This window comes from Chiloscyllium punctatum, chromosome 27 (genome assembly GCF_047496795.1).
Source record: "Chiloscyllium punctatum isolate Juve2018m chromosome 27, sChiPun1.3, whole genome shotgun sequence".
Lineage (NCBI taxonomy): Eukaryota > Metazoa > Chordata > Chondrichthyes > Orectolobiformes > Hemiscylliidae > Chiloscyllium > Chiloscyllium punctatum.
This window is the reverse complement of record NC_092765.1, coordinates 7,819,435-7,839,908: the sequence shown is the minus strand read 5'-3', so window position 1 is coordinate 7,839,908 and position 20,474 is coordinate 7,819,435. Positions and strand designations below refer to the sequence as shown.

At 40.5% G+C, this 20,474-nt stretch overlaps 1 protein-coding gene across 1 annotated transcript; it reads right to left on the bottom strand.

Moving 5' to 3' along the window:
* Nucleotides 1–960: 960 nt before the first annotated feature.
* On the bottom strand, nt 961–19,616 carry ctsl.1 (cathepsin L.1). Its single transcript, XM_072548003.1, has 9 exons — nt 19,589–19,616; nt 19,359–19,456; nt 13,158–13,300; nt 11,272–11,463; nt 10,439–10,630; nt 7,292–7,457; nt 5,717–5,822; nt 2,853–2,957; nt 961–1,346 (listed from the first exon to the last, which is right to left on the bottom strand). The coding sequence occupies exons 2-8, from the start codon at nt 19,453–19,455 to the stop codon at nt 2,858–2,860; spliced, it is 996 nt and encodes a 331-aa protein (XP_072404104.1). The 5' UTR covers nt 19,456; nt 19,589–19,616; the 3' UTR covers nt 961–1,346; nt 2,853–2,857.
* Between the last annotated feature and the right edge of the window lie 858 nt (nt 19,617–20,474).

Genomic DNA, 20,474 nt, shown 5'->3' with positions numbered 1-20,474 from the left:
AGCTGCAACAGTTCAGAATTCAAGCAGAAAATGATGAGACTTCTAGTTGATTTAGCAGCAAACATTGAGATATTCAGCTCCATTAAGCATTGTGACCCAAAAATGTCGCTACGTGAATAGTGTGTGTACGATCCTCAGCACAGAGCAAAGATCAACAGTCCAGGATCTTCTGTAAATTCCTGCAACATCGACTATTCCATCTCAAACTTGATCACCTTGAACTTGCTTGGCCTGCTGAGGACTTTTAATCACAGGAACAAGGTGGGAGGTTATGTGCATAGGTAGCCGGATTGGAAAAGCCTTCTTCTATTAAAGTGTATTTAAAACTAAAGCTGCTGAACACTCCAAAGCACATATTCCCCAACCCCTGTATCACTGACTTCCCCAACTGCACCAACCCTACCACCCCTACCCTCCCCAACTCCAAAATCTATGTATACTTTCCCACAAATCCCCTACTTCAACTCCCACCACCTTCTCAACCTCTCCTTTTTCTGTCTCTCTCACCCCCTTCTCCATCCTTCCTGCCCCTCTCATTCTACCTCATGCCTTTCCTCCACTGTCTCCATCCTTCCCCCCTCCTTGTCCTCTGCCCTTCTCTCCATGTCCCTTACTCATTCCCCTTCCCAGCCCTTCATCATATCCTCCCCCCATTCTCTTTCTCCTGTTTCCCCTTCAATATCCCTCACCCAACACTAGTCCCTTTCCTTGCCACTGTCATGAGTCTGATACCCAGACAAAGATGCCAAAGATGGCCTTCTTCCCATTAATGAATAAAGAAAATAGTCAAAACCCTGGAATTTGCTTCCTAATAATGTTGTAGATCGACCGCAAAGGCTGCGGCACTTTAAGAAAACAGAGAACCCCCACCTTCTCAAGGGCTCTTATGTTCAAAGTCATCATCGTGGGCATGCTGCACATGTGCACAAATAGGTCAGATCCAATGAGAAGCAGCAAATATTGAAGTTAAAAATGACATATTTATTGCAACGTACATCAATAGCAGAACCAGATAAATCCAGTTATCTTTCCAGAATATCTTGGAGGGTATAATGGACTGAAGTATAATGTCATAAACTGTGTATGAACATCTCCAATGTACAAATCTTGTTCAAAAAAAGCCTCAAAATACTATGGCTCAGTACATGCATAAACAATAAGGTTTCATTGCCTATGAGAAACTAAACTAGCAAAACAAAATGTATCCAGCAATGGCTTATAATGCATTATACAATTTATTAAAAGTGATTGGGGTTCAAAAATATGCTACATGATATAATATTTTATATTAGCATCCTTCAGTATCCACCATGGCACCATTTTGGAATTACTGAGAATTTCAAAATCTGTGAAGAAAAGCAGAGAAGTTTAAGGTTGGTACAACAAAGCAGCAACAGGAAATTAAATGGGCAAAAATGGTGTAGCCCAATGAGCAAATGTACGTGTTTATTTTCATCCTTTGTTGCTTTAATTAGTGTTACTAGTGTCCTGGCCTATGTTTCATGCTCAACTAATGTGATAAATTCAAATTATCTGCTCATTATCACCATGCTATTTGTGGAAGTTTGCTGTGTACAAATTGTGACACTTTCTACTTTACAACCTGTCTGTAATTCAAAAGTACTTCATCAACTGTGAGGGTGCAAGGACGTCCGAAGCTTATGAAGTGAACATTGTAAAGGTAAAGGGTTTTTTTATAACTGTAGTAATAATGCACAAATATTAAGTTGCAAATTCATGACCACAAACATGTGTCTGCCATGAACCCACAGTTATGGACAGGAAATCATTTCTTTGTCTAAAATAAACTTTCTGCACAGCCTACATTGGAGTGAATTGTTTTTTTATAAAAGTCAAAAGTATACCAGCTCTTCATGTCAGTGACTGATGGGATGTAATCTCAGTCCCAATCATTATTTATTGATGTTTGGAGAAGTAAATTATTTATTAAATGCTCTGTTTTTGTTTGTTCTGTCCTTATTTTTTGCAGTCACTTGCCTTGGCTTAGAACCAGGGGAAGGAAGGATATTTATTGGCAGCTTTTGCATTGAAGTGAGGAGGTGTTAATCTTTTTGCAAGAGAGCAGTAGCCTGACTTTGACTCCTACAACTGTGGGGATTACCAATGGTGGAGTTCAGATCCCATGGGAGAGGTTGGGGGAGGTGGTTGCTGCTCCTCCTAGCTCCACAGGAGGATTTTTCTTGAAACTGAGTACTTCTGTTCTGCTCTGACCCCTGCTGCACTCATCAGAAAACACATTTTCCAAAAGGGTTTCTTCAACTGTGTTAAACATCCAAGGCAAAGGATTCCATTAGATTGGCAGCTCATCTGCTATCTTAAAAGTTCACTCACTCCATCATTGAAGCACTGTGCTGGCAGTATGTACCATCTATAGGTTGCACTGCAGCCACATGCCAAGGCTCCTCCGACAACACCCACCACGTCCAGCTGGAAGGACAAAGGTAGCTGCTGCATGAGAACACTGCTGCCTTCAGACTCTTTCCCAAGCCACATACTATGATCTGGAACTATTGTGCCATTCCTTCATTCTTATCTTGCAGGTCAACATCCTAGAACTTGCTCCCCTACTGTGACAGAATCCTTGGCTTTGTGCATCTGGCAACATTACCCAAAAATGGACATGATAAATTTAGCAGTAATTCAAAACCTGCAACAATTTACTTTGGCCATCCACTGCTGAATCTCTCAGCATTGTGCCCATTTTAGACCTGAAGATCATCCACCAATTTCTACCCATTCTCCCTTCCCACCACAACCTCCAGGTGCCATCATTGGCCCTTCATAAAGTCACCATGTTCCCTTTTGAAATAAATTGACCAAAGCAAACTTACTTAGACTAAACCACAGGAAAGCTGGCAGCAGACGCAATTCCACATTGATTGTTCTTGTTCCTTGACATGTAAATAAATCCTTCATCACCCCAGTCTGTACCCCAGCTAACAAAAAGAAAATGATGAAATATGAATATTCCGAAATGTTCACGCCTTAGCCAGACGGCAGATTCCAGCTCCTATTTCTTCTGTTCTTAAGTTTTTGTGCAAATATATCTTCAAATTACACTTAACAATATTACAATTTCAATGAAGCATCATATCAGACTTAAAAATCTGTTTCTTTCTTGCTGCCAGACGTATGGATTTGCTCCAGTACGTTCTGTTTTTATTTCAGATCTCCAGCATCTGCAGTATTTTGATTTTATTGGAATGTGGAATTTAACAGAGACAGCTGAAAATGTTTTAGAATTTTAATGGCATTCATACTTGTGTGGAAATTGAAGCGTGTTAAAGCTGCCTTTACATTGGATCCTAACTCAATGAAGTTTGTTTCCATAACAGTATATGTTTGCATGAACATTCATTTGTTGATGTGCATAATATCATGTCATGTAGGAGATCGCATATTAAACTACAACACTACATATTACATGTTTTTCCTTTAAATATTCATGTATTACTCTTACAGGCACTGTAGATGACATCCTTGTGTTGATTCATGTTTACCTTCACTCTCCAATACCCAATTGAGAAATAATACCAAAACACTGCAAAAATACTGCATCTAACTTCCTGCTCCCTGGAAAATCTGGTGTAGCAGAAAGCTGAATTAAGTATTCCGCAGGAAGGTTCATTGGCACAGGGACTATGATATGAATACTCATTGTGTGAAGCCAGAGTGTGACTTTGAAAGGCAGCTTTTTAACTACTGCCCAGCCCTTAGACTGTAAACCCCAGCTGCCATCTTACGGGCTGGTCAGGTATCTCAAGTTAAAGGCACACAAGTTGACCCAAAGGAAACCATTCTATCAGGTGCCAGTGAAATAAGGCCTCCTTGACTAAATCTGAAACGGTTTAGGATTACTGTTGGCTGCTGCGATAAATACCCTTTTATAGAAGTGAAGATACAGACCAACAAATTCTGTCCACTGTAGCTGCAGAGAGGCAGCTAAAACAGCTCTGAGGATGCCTTCTACCACGTCAGTCATGCAGCCCTGAAGATCTGATTAGATTCCCTATAGTGTAGAAACAGGCCCTTCAGCCCAACAAGTCCACACTGACCCTCCGAAGAGTAACCCACCCAGACCCATTTCCCTCTGACTAATGCACCTAACACTATGGGCCACTTAGCATGGCCAATTCACCTGATCTGTACATCTTTGTAACTGTGGGAAGAAACCGGAGCACCCGGAGGAAACCCACACAGACACAGGGAGAATGTGCAAACTCCACACAGACAGTCGCCCGAGGCTGGAATCGAACCTGGGTCCCTGGTGCTGTGAGGCAATTATCCTATATTTGACCCGGACTAATTCACTTAACTTACACATTCCCGAACACTATGGGCAATTTAGCTTGGCCAATTCACCTAACCTGCGCATCTTTGTTTGGTGGGAGGAAACTGGAGCACCTGGTCTGAATGTCCTTAACTCAGAAGCCAGAGCTTGGGAAGAAAAATGCCAAGGGAATGTGGAATGACAGACAAGGATCAAATATTTTGATAAATTAATTCCTGCTTTTACTGAGATTTCCCTGCTGTTTTATCCACAAGGATAAGCATTTCAAAATAAAGAAACAATATGGGAATGAAATTTGATTGTATCTAAGAACACCAAGTAAAGCTTCTTGACGGTATTGTCATGATTGCTACAAAGACATCCCTGTCAATCACAATATGCTCAATGAAAGACACAGTGAGCAGTGTATGATGTCAAAGTAGAAAGTAAAACTATTGCTGAGCATGGAAGAGGAAAAAGAACCGAAAGAAGAAAAGTTGCTGATCTTTTGGAAATAGTTTCAAATAATAAATTCTAACCATCTGCGGCTGAACAGATCTATATTGGGCTTTCAGAATGGAAAGGTTCTTGTTTGTGCAGTGCTCGCGAGTTCAGTGGTTAGCAAACTGATCTCTTGTTATGAGCTCATTGTAAGAGGAGTGGAAAATGACACCAAGGTGATAAATTCCATTAATCATTAGTTAACTACTTTATTCTGCAAACATAAACAGTCAATACAGATGGTCTCTTTTCTTTGTTATGAAACACAATTGTTGTCAAATGTAATTTGGTGGAATTTAAATGTAATTATTAAATTTGGAAAAGAAAGCGAGTCTCACTAATGGTGACCATGGGACAATTGCCCATTGTTGAGAAATAAGAATAACATCTGGGTCACTGATGTTATTCAGAGAAGAAAATCTGTTGTGCTGCCCTCACTGGACTTGCCCACATGTGACTTCAAATCCACAGCAGCATAATTGACTCTTAATAGCCACACGAAAATGGATGAGCAAACCACACAGTTCAAGGTTAATTAGTCATGGGCAACAAATGCTGGCCTTGCCAGCGATGCCCTGATCCCATGAAAGAGTAAGAGAAAACAAACAAGCCAGTGTTCCGTGAAAACTGAGACAATACCGGGAAATGTTCAGCAGGGTTAAGTCAGTTTTATGGATTATATTATCAAAAAGTATCATCAGTCCCAGATGACCACACCTCATTTGAGAAGAAACAACTGGTTGAAGTTTAACTTGGTTACCACACCTAAGGCAAGACGAGGGTTTGAGGCAGTGAGTCCTTTTCAGCCAGTGCAGGGATTGAACCCGTGCTGTTAGCAACACTTATTATTGCAATCCAGCTCACTGAATTAACCAAGGCCTGGATTATGTGTGATGTTTGCAAGGCAGTAGTTTATACCTTTACCTGTTCTTAACCAGCCAATAGTCATTTCCATGTAATGTTCCATATCCAATAACTAGAACACCATGATTAAGCTCTTCACTGCTACACAAGGGCTCATCATAGACACCTGCATTCAAAAAGGAACAAATTTACCAATGTTTTTCCAGGAACAGGCTACAAAAGATTTGTACACTTACAAATTCCCTGATAAAGGGAAAATCAGAGGTAACGAAGAGATCTTATTCGACAAGTATTCCACATTGTGAAATGTGATCTGTAATATTTTGATCCACACAAACTAAAGAGTTACAGACTCACACAGCATGGAAACAAGCCCTTCGACCCAATGCATCCATGCCAATCCTGTTTCTTAAAGTGAACTAGACCCAGTTGCCTGCATTTAGCCCACATCCCTCTAAATGTTTGCTATGCATGTACCTGTCCAAATGTCTTTTAAATGTTGTAATTGTACTCATCTGTAACACTTCGTCTGGCAACTCATTCCATACACGCTTCACCCTCTGTGTGATAAAGTTGACCCTCAGGTCACTTTTAAATGTTTTCCCTCTCACCCTAAACCTAGTTTTAAGTTTTAGACTTCTCTAGTTTTAGACTTTGAATTCTTAATCTAATTCTCTATAAGGTCACCCCTCAGCTTCCTACACTCCAGGGAAAAAAATGTCCCAGTCTATCCAGCCTCTCCTTATAACTAAAACGTTCCAGTCTTGGTAACATCCTTGGTCAATTTGCAGGCATTTATTGTCTTCAGTTCAACACCTCCCCAATTACTTGCCTTCCTGGCAAGTTGGAAAAATATATGGTTTCCAGACAGGATAACTGAGGCAACCTGCCTGCCAGGTTATGAGGGTATTTCCATTTTCCTGAATCTGGGGCCACCAGAGTCATGTATGGAGGGGGTTGCAAGGTAGTGGCCTCTGAAAGCCAGCTTCTTGCCCTTGCCTCTGACTCCCCTGAACCCCTGTCCCTATACCTCCTGACAGTTGGATTGCATGAGGAACAGGCTTGACCAATGGGCTTTAGGAGCCAGAATATGCTGGCTCTTCCCAGAACGCCACTGTTGTGACCCGCAATAGCTCAAGAAGATCATCAGTCACCCCTTAGCAAGATGATTGGAGGGTGAAATGGAGAGCTTTCTTGTCAGTGGGAGTGGGAAATTAGTTAGCATCTAACACGCCTGCCTCCCCTGTTAATCTGAGAAAGCTAAATTGTGGACTCCACATAGATTAAGCTCACCCATGATTATGACAGTACATTTCTTACATGACTTCTTCCTCTATGCTCAGCCTGATCTTTTGTCATCTAGCTTATGTGCCTTTGTAATAGCTCACTCCATCTCATTGAGCAGGGATTCGGTTTTGCACAACAGAAGTGACTATAAATTGCATCCATATACTTTGTATAGCTCAATATATACAGATTTGGTATATCTGATGTGTAGATTGCTTTCTGCATCCAAATTCATCATATAAATCACTGGAACAAGAATCTGTGCCATGGATGTTAAATCATAAAACTGCACAATATAAATGGGCAAAGAATTATCCAAAAGGCAACTTATTTCATCCAAATGCCTACCTGAGGAATATAATTGGAATGATAGATGACCTGCATCAATGGCAACGGAGATTGGTCCATTGTCTGCCACTGCCATTTGCAAATAAGCCTCACTTCCCTTGGGTAGATCAATATACCCATTGCATACGGCACCAATAGTTTCTGGATTAAAGCTGCATAATCCTTCCTGAAAAAGTAGAACAAAAGCAGCAGAGCTTAATGTGCTGAATGCCATGTGTTATATACCTTATCAGAAGTGAACACTTTCATGTTCAAAAACAGTTTCGCCACATCTGTAGTTTTTCTGTTGTTTCCATTGGGTGTGCAAATGTAAAATGTAGGCATTATTGCTTATGACATGACACTTGCCATACTGGCCATTTCCAGCGTTTCAAAACACTGAATAGATTTGGTGGGATGCAGAAAGGTACTGGGTGGGATACAAAAATGATTAGGTCTGTTAATTAAATTTCAGAATTGTTACAGCACAAAGGAGGCCTTTCGTCCCATTGTTACTGTGTCAGCTTTCCAAATAAAAAATGTACTTAGTGCCAATTCTCAAAGTAATCCTGTTCATTCCTCCTTTTCAAGATGTAAGGTAATATTGCAAAACAGCTAGTGACCTCTCTTAGTGGAGACTGCATTTAGCCACAGTTTTATACATAGAAAAGACTGCTCAGAATGTAATATATTTGTTGGTATCGATAAAAGTAAAATAAATAATGAGTCTGTTAATATCAGCTATTCATAGCACTCACTGAGATGAACTCCACTCACCAGTTATTCAACTTACCATCTTCAGCTCTGAACTTTTTGAATGAAGCATACTGCTGGGAATTAGTTTGATATTTAAATTTGAATTGCCCCTTTAGGCAGACATCACTTATGATTATGTGGTTGATTTTCTTAGAGCCACATTGCCATAATACCAGCTCACTAAGTCCCTTTTACCATTTTATAGTTTTACTTTTACAGCTCTCCACAGCAATGCCCCTGCACATTTATCTCCCTCAGGTGCACATCTTTTCTTTTGAAATTAGTCTTTACTTATACCACCTTTGTCACTGCTTGCTATATAAAAATAGTTCTTTTTCACAAACCCTAAATCAGTGTCCCCCTGTTCTTGCAACATCTACTAATGGGAACAGCTTTTCCTTTTTTACTCTACCTGCATCTGCCTTAATCTTGTGCATGTCTATCAAATCTCCTTTCAGTTTCCTTTACCCCAAGAATAACCCAATCTCTTCCGACCTAATTATCTCACTAAAATCTCAAATCCTTGAAATCTTTCTGGAAAATCCACATCCTACCCTCTCATCCTTCCTGAAGTGGGGTGACCAAAGCTGGACAAAATGCTCTGTTTATTGCCTCTCTGTTTTTTTTTACTCAGTGTCTTCATTTGTGAAGGTCAAGACCCTGTTTGTTTTGTTAGCAATTTTCTAAATATGTCCTGCCACCTTCAAAGATTTGTGCACCTCAACTCCTAGCGGGGTCTGTATAACTCCTTATTAAAATACCATTTAGCCTCAATTCCCTCTCCCTATCTATTTTGCCAAAATGCAACACCTCATTTTTGTTTTAGATTACTTACAGTGTGGAAACAGGCCCTACGGCCCAACAAGTCCACACCAACCCACTGAAGCGCAACCCACCCATACCCTTCACCTAACACTACAGGCAATTTAGCATGGCCAATTCACCTGACCTGCACATCTTTGGACTGTGGGAGGAAACCAGAGTAAACCAGGGGAGAATGTGCAAACATTCAGTCGCCTGAGGCAGGAATTGAACCCAGGTCTCTGGCGCTATGAGGCAGTAGTGCTAACCACTGTGCCACCGTGTTGCCCATATTTCTCTCTATATTAAATTTGATTTGCCATTTTTGTGCATATTCTGCTAGCCTGCGTTCTCTTTAAATTAATTATTACCATTCTTAGTATTTGCCAAATCTCCAAAGTTGGTGTTTTTGGCGAATTTTGAAATTTTGTTCTGTGTTCCAACATCTCCTTTGTGGTAATAAAAGTAACACATTTACCAAAATATCTATTATTTCTGATTAAACATGCATCCTTATACATGCATACCCAATTACAGCCTCCATAGCACCACTCTAGGAGAACTTACACTGCAAGGGCTTCCTTGGATGAGTGGAACTTTACAATATTGCAACTAGAGAGGCCAATATCTGGAATCTCTCCAGCCTCATGTATGCAGCAAGAACAAATTAAAATAATTTGCAAGGTAAAAGAAATGAAAAATCACAAAAAGCAACATAACAAAGATTTGTATGGTAACTCAGTGCATGCATTCTCTCTTGGTGAATAATGGGCAAAAGCTTGGGAGAATCAACCTTTTGGATGGTATCATGAATATTCCTTCCACAGCTAAAATGTCATGGACTGGGACTTGGGTCAGGAGCTTCTCGCTTTCAGTCATAAAGCTGGATGTGAGAATAAAATGCAGGATAGTTGTGAACTGGTTGAATGGCAAGTTGTAGCAAACAGTTCATTCATCCATAGTCAGCAGTTTAGGATAAAGATAACCCTTTATAATCCAGGGATGCTGAGATCTACAGTTATGACCTTAACAGTACCATGGAGGAGATTAATGGCTGTAATTAGTCAATATCACTATTATCATTGCCTAATCAGCTACAGGAATAGTTGAAGGTGAACTTGATGGACCTTGGGAATGCCTACATTCCTATGATGGATATCAGCTGGAACTCTAGTGACCAGGGAGCAAAGCTCTTGCAAGCCACAGAAAAAAAGACATACTTTTGTACTGCCTTCAAGAAAAAAATAATCCTTTGAATATATTGGGTTATGTCGCGTGGTTGTCTCATTGTAACAGTTTTAATTCCAATATGCTGATTTTAAAAGTCCATTAAAGATCCACTTGAGTTCAAGGATCAATTATTTTTCAGGTGTTTAATTGCACTTCAATCCAATATCAAGCTAGTTAATGCATCTTGTCTTTGTGCAGACATGGAATCAAAAAATACAGGTAAAAGATCAAATCACATGCATGCTTTTGTGTTAATATCTGTTATGCTTTCATTTGATTAAGGGAAATGTAGGATTTTGTGTTAAATGTGTAAAGGCAGTTGTTCCTATGTGAATTGAAGTCATGATTCAAAATGGAATACTCTGTCAAGATTCTCTTAACCTTTGCTGTGTATGGGTACGATTCTTCAGAGTCGATTCCTCCACTGGTTATTATGTAACGAAATGCATTATCCATTAATCCACCGTCGCAGCCATAATTTCCATAATCACCGGAGCAGTCAACAAGCTGCTGTTCACTCAGAGAAACTAAGTTACCAGTATTCCTAAAGTGCTGTCCTTCCAAAGATCCTGTCTGTGATTAAAAATAAGCACACAATCACATACAGGCAAAACATATTTTAAAAAATGAAAAGGAAACATGTATTTCGATCTAAGTATTACAAATTGCTGAAGTGGTTGGTTATCTCAGTTGGTTTACAATGCAGTGTGATACCAACAGCACCAATTCAATCCCCCCCGCCTCAGCTGAGATTACTATGAAAGTCCCTCCTTCTTAATCTCTCCCATCGCCTGAGTTGTGATAACCCTCAGGTTAAAACCATCACAAGTCATCTCTCTTTAATGACAGTGCAGCCCATTGGGACTATGGTGATTTTAATTAAGAAAACCCATTAAAACAGTGAAGGTATCGGGAGTTTAGTATATTAAACATGGTTGAATTGTACAAAAATACTTGTTCATGTATTGAAGATACCTCAATATCTTACCAAGCTGCAGAGCTTATGTCATCTAACACTAAAGTATGGAAGGATCTTTTATATGTTCAAGCTCAGTCAATATTGATATTACAACCTCAGAGTTCGATCATAAAGTTACGTATTTCAACTTAATCAAAGATTTGCTTATCTAATGTTCAAAATACCAGAATGTAATGTTTTATTCTGATTAAACATAATCCTTATCGTGAAGTAAGACTGCACACTTCAGACTTACTGCACTGAACGCCCAGCACGAACCACAATTCTCTTGGTTTTTCACAGGAGTGACATAGCCTTTATCTCTCCAATCCACTCTGTCTGGAAAATCAATGTTATTGAAGGACAGAGAATGGAATGTGGCATGCTTTGTGGAATTTGTGTTTCTCAAGCAGTTGCCAAACACCAATTTTTTATATTCTTCATTTTTCTGCAAAAGAAACATCATTAAAACTGTTAATATTATTAGGTTAGAAGTTCACCAAGGCTCCTCAGAGGCTTCCAAACTCGCAAGCACTTTCACCTAGAAGGACAAGGACAGCAGATACATGGGAATACCACCCCCTACAAGTTCCCCTCCAAGCTACTCACCATTCTGACTTGGAAACATTTTGCTGTTCCTTCACCATTGCTGAGTCCAAATCCTGGAATTCCTTCCCTAAGGGTATTGTGGGTCTACCTACAGCATACAGTAGTGGTTCAAAAAGGCAGCTCACCACCATCTTCTCAAGGACAACCTAGGATGGGCAATAAATGCTGACCCAGCCAATGATGCACACACACCCTTGAGTGAATAAAGAACTGTGGAGTAATAGCTTGACTAGTAACACTGACCAGATTCCTTAAAATGAGTGAGATACAAAGACTTGTGGTCATGAGTAAATGAGAATGTTATTCAGTTTGGACAACACTATGATAGATTTATAGCAAAAGTAATGCCTAAAGTCTACTGTCAGTATATCTGATTACTCTCTGACTAGCTAATGACAATCATGAAAGATGTATATGGAGGCCATCTGGTGCAGGGAGGGACTGCATGGGCTAAATGTTGCCAAAACTTAGTTAAGCATCAATCTTGCTGAGTTTCATGAAGGGTTTCTGTCCACAAGCTCAAACAAGTTTTCTCATGCTATCTTCCCAAACTTGCCTCATTACCAATGCACCATGCTTTTTGGCGTCCCTCCAACTATAGATGGATATACTGCCTGCTGCTGGGACTGCACAAGATCCTTGATGCTGGTGCACTCTTTAAAATCCAGCCTTGCTCCTGGCCAGACATTGGTTATCCATAGCTGCCATGTGTGGTTCTTGTTAATTGCACCCAGACATAACAGATAAAGGGGCATTGACTGTCTAATTTGCCAATGAGGACTTGGATGTTGGATGAAACATGTGCCATTGGCAGGCAGTAAGAGTGGGAGAGATTCTTGGTCAATGTATTGGAGCATCTACCATCTGCACAGCTCCTGACTACTCCAGGCATGTAAAAAAAGTATATTTCCACAATGACCTGGACTCCCTGAGCACACAGGAACACACCACCACTAGTGCTGCTGTCACTCTGTGACCATCAGTTACACAAAGAATGATTCAGAAACTCAGCAGGTCTGACAGCATTCAAGTTATGCCAGGCCTGAAGCATTCACTCAGCTTTCTCTCCACAGATGCTGTCAGACCTACTGAGTTCCTCCAGCATTCTCTGTGTCTGTTTCAGATTTCCAGCATCTGCAGTAGGTTCCTGTCACTAGCCAGATGACATCCCATGGTTGGAACTTGAATTCTGCAGCAAAGGGAGAGCTGATATCCTTGCCAAGTTTCTCTCCCACCCATTACATTTTAAATAATTGGAAATGATAGTGGTCTCACTCCAGGTAACTTTAAAATCAACAGGGCCATTAAAGAAAATCCCATGACACTTTTTAAAATCTGCTTTGCTGGTGCACAGCGAATGCAGTGTTAAAATATGAGAATATTCTACCCACCTCTCTCTGTGAATCTAAATCAAGCTCCAACTCCAAGTTTGTAAAGCAACTGTGGCATCATGTGAAAACAGAAACCACTTTGCACGATACAAAAGCTGCATTGTAGATGCACCTCCAAAGAAAGTAGTAAACAATGAATTACCAGATCAGCAAAAGCGTTCATTCCTAGTCGATAATTATACAACCCCTGGTCTGCCAGCATATTGTGCACTATAACAGTCTTCCAGTTAGTCAGCCAGATCTCCTTACGATAGTCTACCTCTTTGAGGGAAGAGTACAATTTACCTTGAATTAAGGGAAAAGATTAAAGACGTCACTTTACTTTCTCAATTCCTGAGTGAAAGTCTAATTAAGCGAGTTACTTTGAATCGATTTAGAAGAATGATCCATGGTCAATTAACTTTTTTTTAATGCATCAAATACACTTAAAATTCAATATGGACAAGATATGTATGGATATGATGTAGAAACTGTAATAAGTTCAAATATGTAACCCATCAATATCCCTAAAGCAAAACAGAATAACAGTCTTCATTGCAACATAAAAGGTTATATTTTTATTAATTGAGAACAATTGATAATATAAAAATCTGAAGGAAAGGAATCAATTGGGCAGATTTTGCCACAAACAACATCTGCCTTTGGATTTGCCCTTGTACCCTTCAGCTCAGCGCAATCTCACCAATAAGTTGCCAGAGATGTGAGCCTGTATTGGTGAAAAAAGGGAACCAGGGCATCAGGGACCCAAGTGAACAAGACAATCAATCTCCCTAACCTGTGATATTTATGGATTTATGGTGAAATAAGTTACAGTAGATCTTAAAAAGATGGTGAATTCAGGGGGATGAATTCAGTCATACACAGGAAGAGGAAAGAGAGAAAATAGATTAGGGAGAGAGAAGGAAAGAAAAGATATGAAGTGGGCTTTGCCTCCAGCAAGATATTTTACCTGATCCACCAATGCTTATTTTATTCCTCATGACAGAAGAAACTTGGCAAGGTAAGTATCACATTGAAAGATATTTATTACAACTGGCTTTTTTATACAATCATTACATTCACAGATATATACATTCCTGGGCTAGCTTTGGGGTATTCATTGTTTGTCATGCTTCATGTGATCCAAGTTAAGATGGTGATCTTTATTCTATTGGACACGCTATAATGTAATGTTTATAAAATAAGGAAGTCTGTTTAAGTGATACTGACATATTGTCATGAGTTATATTGACTGTGAAATAAATAGGACTGACAAAAAAGAAAAAAAACCCTGACATTTCTGAAATCTCACAAATTAAAAAAAAGCTGAAAGAATAACATGCCACATCTATAATTGCTACATGAATTACCATGGAGTTTAATTGTACATATGGGATGCCTCACTTTCAATTTGACTGATTTCTGCATATTAAATCCTGTGATTCCCTACAAATCTTTTTGCAACAGATTAGGCTTTCTTATTTTGATTCTGATATTCAAGACATCTTCCTAAACTGAATTTCACTGAGTGGTTGGTGACTAGTTTACAACAGATGATAACAGATTAGCAGCAACTGGTCCTATGCTCACATTTCTGCCTTTGGCGTATTGCAACGTTATAATGACACTCAATGCAAGCTTGAAGGACGCCATCTTACTTTCTGTTTAGAGTCTTTACAGTCTCTAGGACCCAATATTGAGTTCCCCAACTTCAGAGTGTGATCTCTGTATTAGATTACTTACAGTGTGGAAACAGGCCCTTCGACCCAACAAGTCCACACCGACCCTCCGAAGAATAACTCACCCTGACCCATTCCCCTACATTTACCCCTGACTAATGCTGGATTAGTGGTTCTGGAAAAGCACAGCAGTTCAGGCAGCATCCGAGGAGCAGTAAAATCGACATTTCGGGCAAAAGCCCTTCATCAGGAATACAGGCAGAGTGCCTGAAGGGTGGAGAGATAAATGAGAGGAGGATGGGAGTGGGGAGAAACTAGCACAGAGTACAATAGGTGAGTGGGGGAGGGGATGAAGGTGATAGGTCAGAGAGGAAGAGCTTCAGGGCAGAGGAAATGACCTGAGAGTTGCAGTGGGAGATGGACCCCCTGGGATCCTTGTAGAGAGAGGAGGAAAATTTCTTCAAGGCAGGCATCCTTGCAAGAGGATTCGCAGTGGGGTAAAATCAACTAGGCAAAAGTGAGGACTGCAGATGCTGGAAACCAGATTCTGGATTAGTGGTGCTGGAAGAGCACAGCAGTTCAGGCAGCATCCGATGAGCAGTAAAATCGACGTTTCGGGCAAAAGCCCTTCATCAGGAATACAGGCAGAGTGCCTGAAGGGTGGTCATTTCCTCTGCCCTGAAGCTTTTCCTCCCTGACCTATCAACTTCATCCCCTCCCCAACTCACCTATTGTACTCTGTGCTACTTTCTCCACAACCCGATCCTCCTCTCATTTATCTCTCCACCCTTCAGGCTCTCTGCCTGTATTCCTGATGAAGGGCTCTTGCCTGAAACGTCGATTTTACTGCTCATCGGATGCTGCCTGAACTGCTGTGCTTTTCCAGCACCACTAATTCCCCAGAATCTGGTTTCCAGCATTTGCAGTCATTGTTTTTACCCTGACTAATGCATCTAACAGTATGGACAATTTAGCATGGCCAATTTACCTAACCTGCACATCTTTGGACTGTGGGAGGAAACCGGAGCACCCGGAGGAAACCCACGCAGACACAGGGAGAATGTGCAAACTCCACACAGAGAGTCACCTGAGGCAGGACTCCAGTTACATTCCCCAGCTGTGTTTTATTTCAGTCTTGCTGGTTTTACTCTCAGCACAACAGACTTATTTCACTCTGATTTCACATCCCTATCTCTCCTATTCCACCATTATCACTGTCTTTGCCTTTCCCCCAGGCACCCTTGCTATTTGTTCTCCTTTCTACTCCTCCCTTAATAAAACCAAAATACTAATAAAACCATAAAGTGCTGGAGAAGCTCAGCAAGTTTGGCATCAGTTGTGGAGAGAAAAACAGAATTAAAATTTCAAGTCCAGAAGAAGAGTCATGTTTAACACAAAACATTAACTCTGTTTCGCTTTTCACAGGCCTACTAAGCTACTCCAGTACTTTATGATTTTATTGTTCCTCCTCTCTTCCTGTTCAACAGCATTAAAACCATCTTTTCCAACTCCTTTCGATTCTGAAGAAGAGTCATACCGGACTCAGAAAATTAACACTGTTTCTGACTTCACAAATGCTGCCAGACCTGCAGAGTTTCTCGAGCACATTCTGCCTTATTTCAGATTTCCAGCATCCTCTGTGCTTTGCTTTTATTACAGCAGCTTTTATATAAACCTCTTGCCAGGGGCTGCTCATTCCCTGTTATCCACGTTATACTTTTACACAATTGAGATGTCCTCCGTTGTGTTGTTTTATAAGAGACACCAACTGCGCAGGTTGGACTGCAGTTATGCTGCTGCAATGTCTGAAACAGTCGCAAAGACTTCTGTAAATTCTGAGCCTCAGCTAAGCAATGCAGCTTATATTACAGCTTACAAATTGTCTTGTGTCCAGCTGAACTTTAATCTATCTCCTTTTGTGACAAAGTCCTCAAACCAAAATACTTCAATACACAGCCTATTGGAGCTCCTCACCGTATCAAGCCCAAATGACATGGGCAATTTGCTGTAACCAATCTACCTAACCTGCACGTTTTGGGGCTGTGGGATGAAACTGGAGGACACGGAGGTAACCCACACAGACTTGGGGAAAATTTGCAAACTTCATACAGACAGTCACTCTGAGGGTGGATTTGAACCCAGGTTTGTGGTGCTGTGAAGCAATAGTGCTAACCACTGAGCCACCAAGTATTGGACCAATTCTCATTGAGAATTACTTGACTTTATGGTAGAAATTATTTTTGAAATCCACACTAACCAACATTTTAACCTATGCAAAGAAGAAGGATTTGGCTGAGTAGGGTTGAGCAGACACTTGCCAACACAAATTCCCATCCAATCCAGCCATTTCCAATTTTAACCAAGTCTAGAAGTCAATCAACCCAATCCAAGCGAGGGATTGATATTTTCAATATGGTAATGAGGCTGCTTAACTTGTTATCATTCTGCTTTTGAAAGTGAACTTCTATCTTCCACACTCCTGTCCATCAAGCATTCCAGCTGCATCAGCGTGGTGAGGATTTGATGGAATCACAAACCTTTACACCAGACTACTGGATCCAGATGCCGACCTGAGGATCCTTTCCGATCCATGCTCCCTTAAAACTTTCTTCCACAAGTCTTCCAACCCTCCCTCGAACCGATCAGGCTCAGATCTTGCACCTTTCCACCCTACCACAAGTCCATCATTCCCAAGTCCATCAGCGTATCCTCTCCACTCAGATATCGGATGTGTTCCCCATCTCCCACCTCAATGCCTAGGATCAGCAGACCCCGTAATCACCTCCTGTTGACCCACTGACCCCGATTAACACCTTCCTGATTCACCCTCTGATTACGTATTCCATTTTTCTCTAAAGAAGAATTCCGAATACATTTTTTATTAAGTCACAGGATGTGGGAATTGTGACACGGCCAGTATTTATTTCCCATTCTTAAATTCCCTTGTCATGGTGGTGGTGAGCTGATTGCTTGAACAGTTGCAGTCCATTTGAGATCGAAGGGAGCATATCGAAGGGAGTCCCAGGGTCTTCAGAAATGAAGGATGACAGCAGGGTTCCAACTCAGGATGGCTGAGAGGTGGTAGTGTCCCCTGGCATCTGCTGTCCTTGTCTGTCTAGATTGTATTGGCTCTGGGTTGGATGGTGCTACTGAACAAGAGTTTGGGAGTACATATACAGCTGCCAGGTGCTTGCACTGGAGAGAACGAGTTATTAACATAAGATGGCAGTGCAGGCACAGTAGGCAGTATTTGGGTTCCTGAGCCTATCTGCTCCAGGCTGCCTGCATCCCTCTGTCCTTTCTCATCTCTCTCTTTTTTCTTTTCTTCATGATGTCGTGAGGGAGCTGGAAGGATGTCAGTGAGTCTTCGGCTGCAGGGAATGCAGTGCACAGAGTGGGTACACGTGGTACACATCGCTGTGGAGGTGTGATACCCAGAGTGCTGACTCCTGGCTGTTGTAGGCCATGAAGCCTAGACTCTTGGAGGGGTTGTCATTATTGCACCCAGAGCAAGACTCCGTGAGACCTGGACAGCTTGCAGAAGCCATGGAGCTGAACTTGAAGACCCTTTGTGCGGAAGATGAACTCTGTTGGTGTAATCTCTTCTTGTTCTTTTTGTAACGCAAAATGGTGCCATATTATGGTGATAAAACACTTTTCGATGCATCATTCTAGATAAACGTGATAATAAATGAATAACTCAATAAAGGAGTGCCTCAGTGCGAATCAAGTGATCCTTTAGTCCTAGTTGATTTCAAGCCTCTTGAGTGTTGTTGGGGCAGGGGTAATTGGGGAATATACCATGACACTTCTAGCCAGTGCCTTGCAGATAATGGACAGGTTTTGGAGAGTAGGGCAGTAAGTTGCCATGAGACCGTAAGGTAAAGGATCAGAATTAGGCCATTCAGCCTCTTGAGTCCGGTCCACCACTCAGCCATGGCTGATATGTTTCTCAATCTGCCTTCTAGCCATAACCTTGATCCCTTTTCTAATCACCATGGTGTTCCAGCCTCTGACTTGCTCTTAGAGTCATAGTATTGGTATGGCAAATCCTGTTCGAGTTCTGGTCAGTGGTAATCTCTGCAAGTTGATTGTGGTGAACTGTGGAGCAATCATGGTAACATGTCCAAGTTTTAATTCGGTTTAATCAGATTTAATTTGCTCTTGCAGGTACAGTATTTATGTAGCTGGTTTAGTTAGGTTTTAATGGTGAGCTTCAATATGTTCACGATAGGGTATTTGATGATAATAATACCGTTGAATGTCAGAATATGTAGTTAGATTCTTTCTTGTTGATCATCATCATTGCCTGGCACCTCGGTGGGGGGGAGGTGGGGGGGGGAGTGGAGGGGGGGGGAAGGGGAATATTACTTGTGGAAATTTCCTCTTGATGTATCTTTTTGCCATCTCTAAATGGTTTGCCAGACTGACTGAAATTCAAACTTTTCTACACTCTTAAACTGCCCTTAAGTTGGAAGTTGGAAAACACCAACAATGTATCGGAATTATGTGAAAACAATATTACGAAGATTTAAAAGGTTTTATAATCTGGCAGCGTTTCCAACAATACAACTTAAACTTCAACCCACTAGACATTTGTATAGAAGATGAAACAGGCTTAGTGGATTTATAGCAACATTTACATAACCAAGTAAACAAATAAAAAAGCAAGAAAAATAACTTACCAAACTTCTTTTTCCAGGCAATCCATTCCAAATCTTCAATAGAGAGGCTGAGAGCATTTGCCAGTGCCACAGTAACTACTAAAATCACAAACTTCATTCTACATTAAAAGGTTAACATATTATTTAATTCAAAGTTTAGGAAACAAACAAATTTAAATTTGGGTCCTTGTAAATATTTTCTAACCAACCTGTTCAGAGATAGTATAATTGAAACTGACTATATTGCTCACCTGTAGATGTCTTTTTAACAGAGATCTATTGAGACTAGACTCCAGTCAACTAAAACCTCCAATGACGGAATCATGGAAATGCAGACTTTTTAAATACTTGCCTAACTGCCAATCATAAGTTTTTTTGCTTACTGACTGAAAAATAGAGGAAATGGGTGTTTCGTCTCAAGATACAGTTAACTTAAGCATGACAGAAGTGTTCCCAGCATTGATCTTTTTAATTGTTTAGGAAATTCAGGAGGCAATTTCTTGTTGAAGGGAAATCACACCTTTTATTCTTCCATGAACTGATACAGAGAAAATGTTTTTAATGTGAAAACACATCTTTATTCCAATCAAAAGACTTGTTTAAAACTGTAAATACATGTATTTATATATGTTTTACAGTCCAGTGTGTTTCATAAATTTTCAGTGCCCTGTGTCAATCAGAATATGTTAATATCTAGAATGAAACTTGATATGAATCAAAGTAGTAGCATGAACAACGTTTATGCTAACACAGTTATTCAAAACAATGTGACTTCTCATCATTCAGGAAACAAATATTGTTGATTTAAATATTACCTGTTCACATGTTACTGCCAGCAAGAGTTGGTTAAATGTCAAACTTGGCTGACTGAAACATCCTCTTGCTGTGAGATTGTTATCTAGAAATTGAGGTTAAGACAGAACATCAATCTTCAAATGTTTTTTTTCTTAATGTTAAGTACGATAACAGAACAGAGTTCTAAATCTTGCCGTTTCTGTAAATAGTCCCTTTCATCTCTCTCTTCCTCCTAAAACAGAGACATAAATAAGACCAGGTGACCCACTTTCAATGACGATCATGCACGCATGTAACATAAAAGTTAACTGGAGAAGAAGCATGAAAACCTATGGGACAGAG

Bases quoted from the DNA above. Each gene is read 5' to 3' on its own strand.
- ctsl.1 (XM_072548003.1), bottom strand. From the start codon at position 19,455: ATGAAGTTTGTGATTTTAGTAGTTACTGTGGCACTGGCAAATGCTCTC. The intron at 13,301-19,358 runs GTAAGTTATTTT...CCTTAATTCAAG, and splicing joins TGCCTGGAAAAAGAAGTTTG to GTAAATTGTACTCTTCCCTC. The intron at 7,458-10,438 runs GTTAAGAGAATC...CTACTTTTTCAG, and splicing joins CGTACCCATACACAGCAAAG to GAAGGATTATGCAGCTTTAA.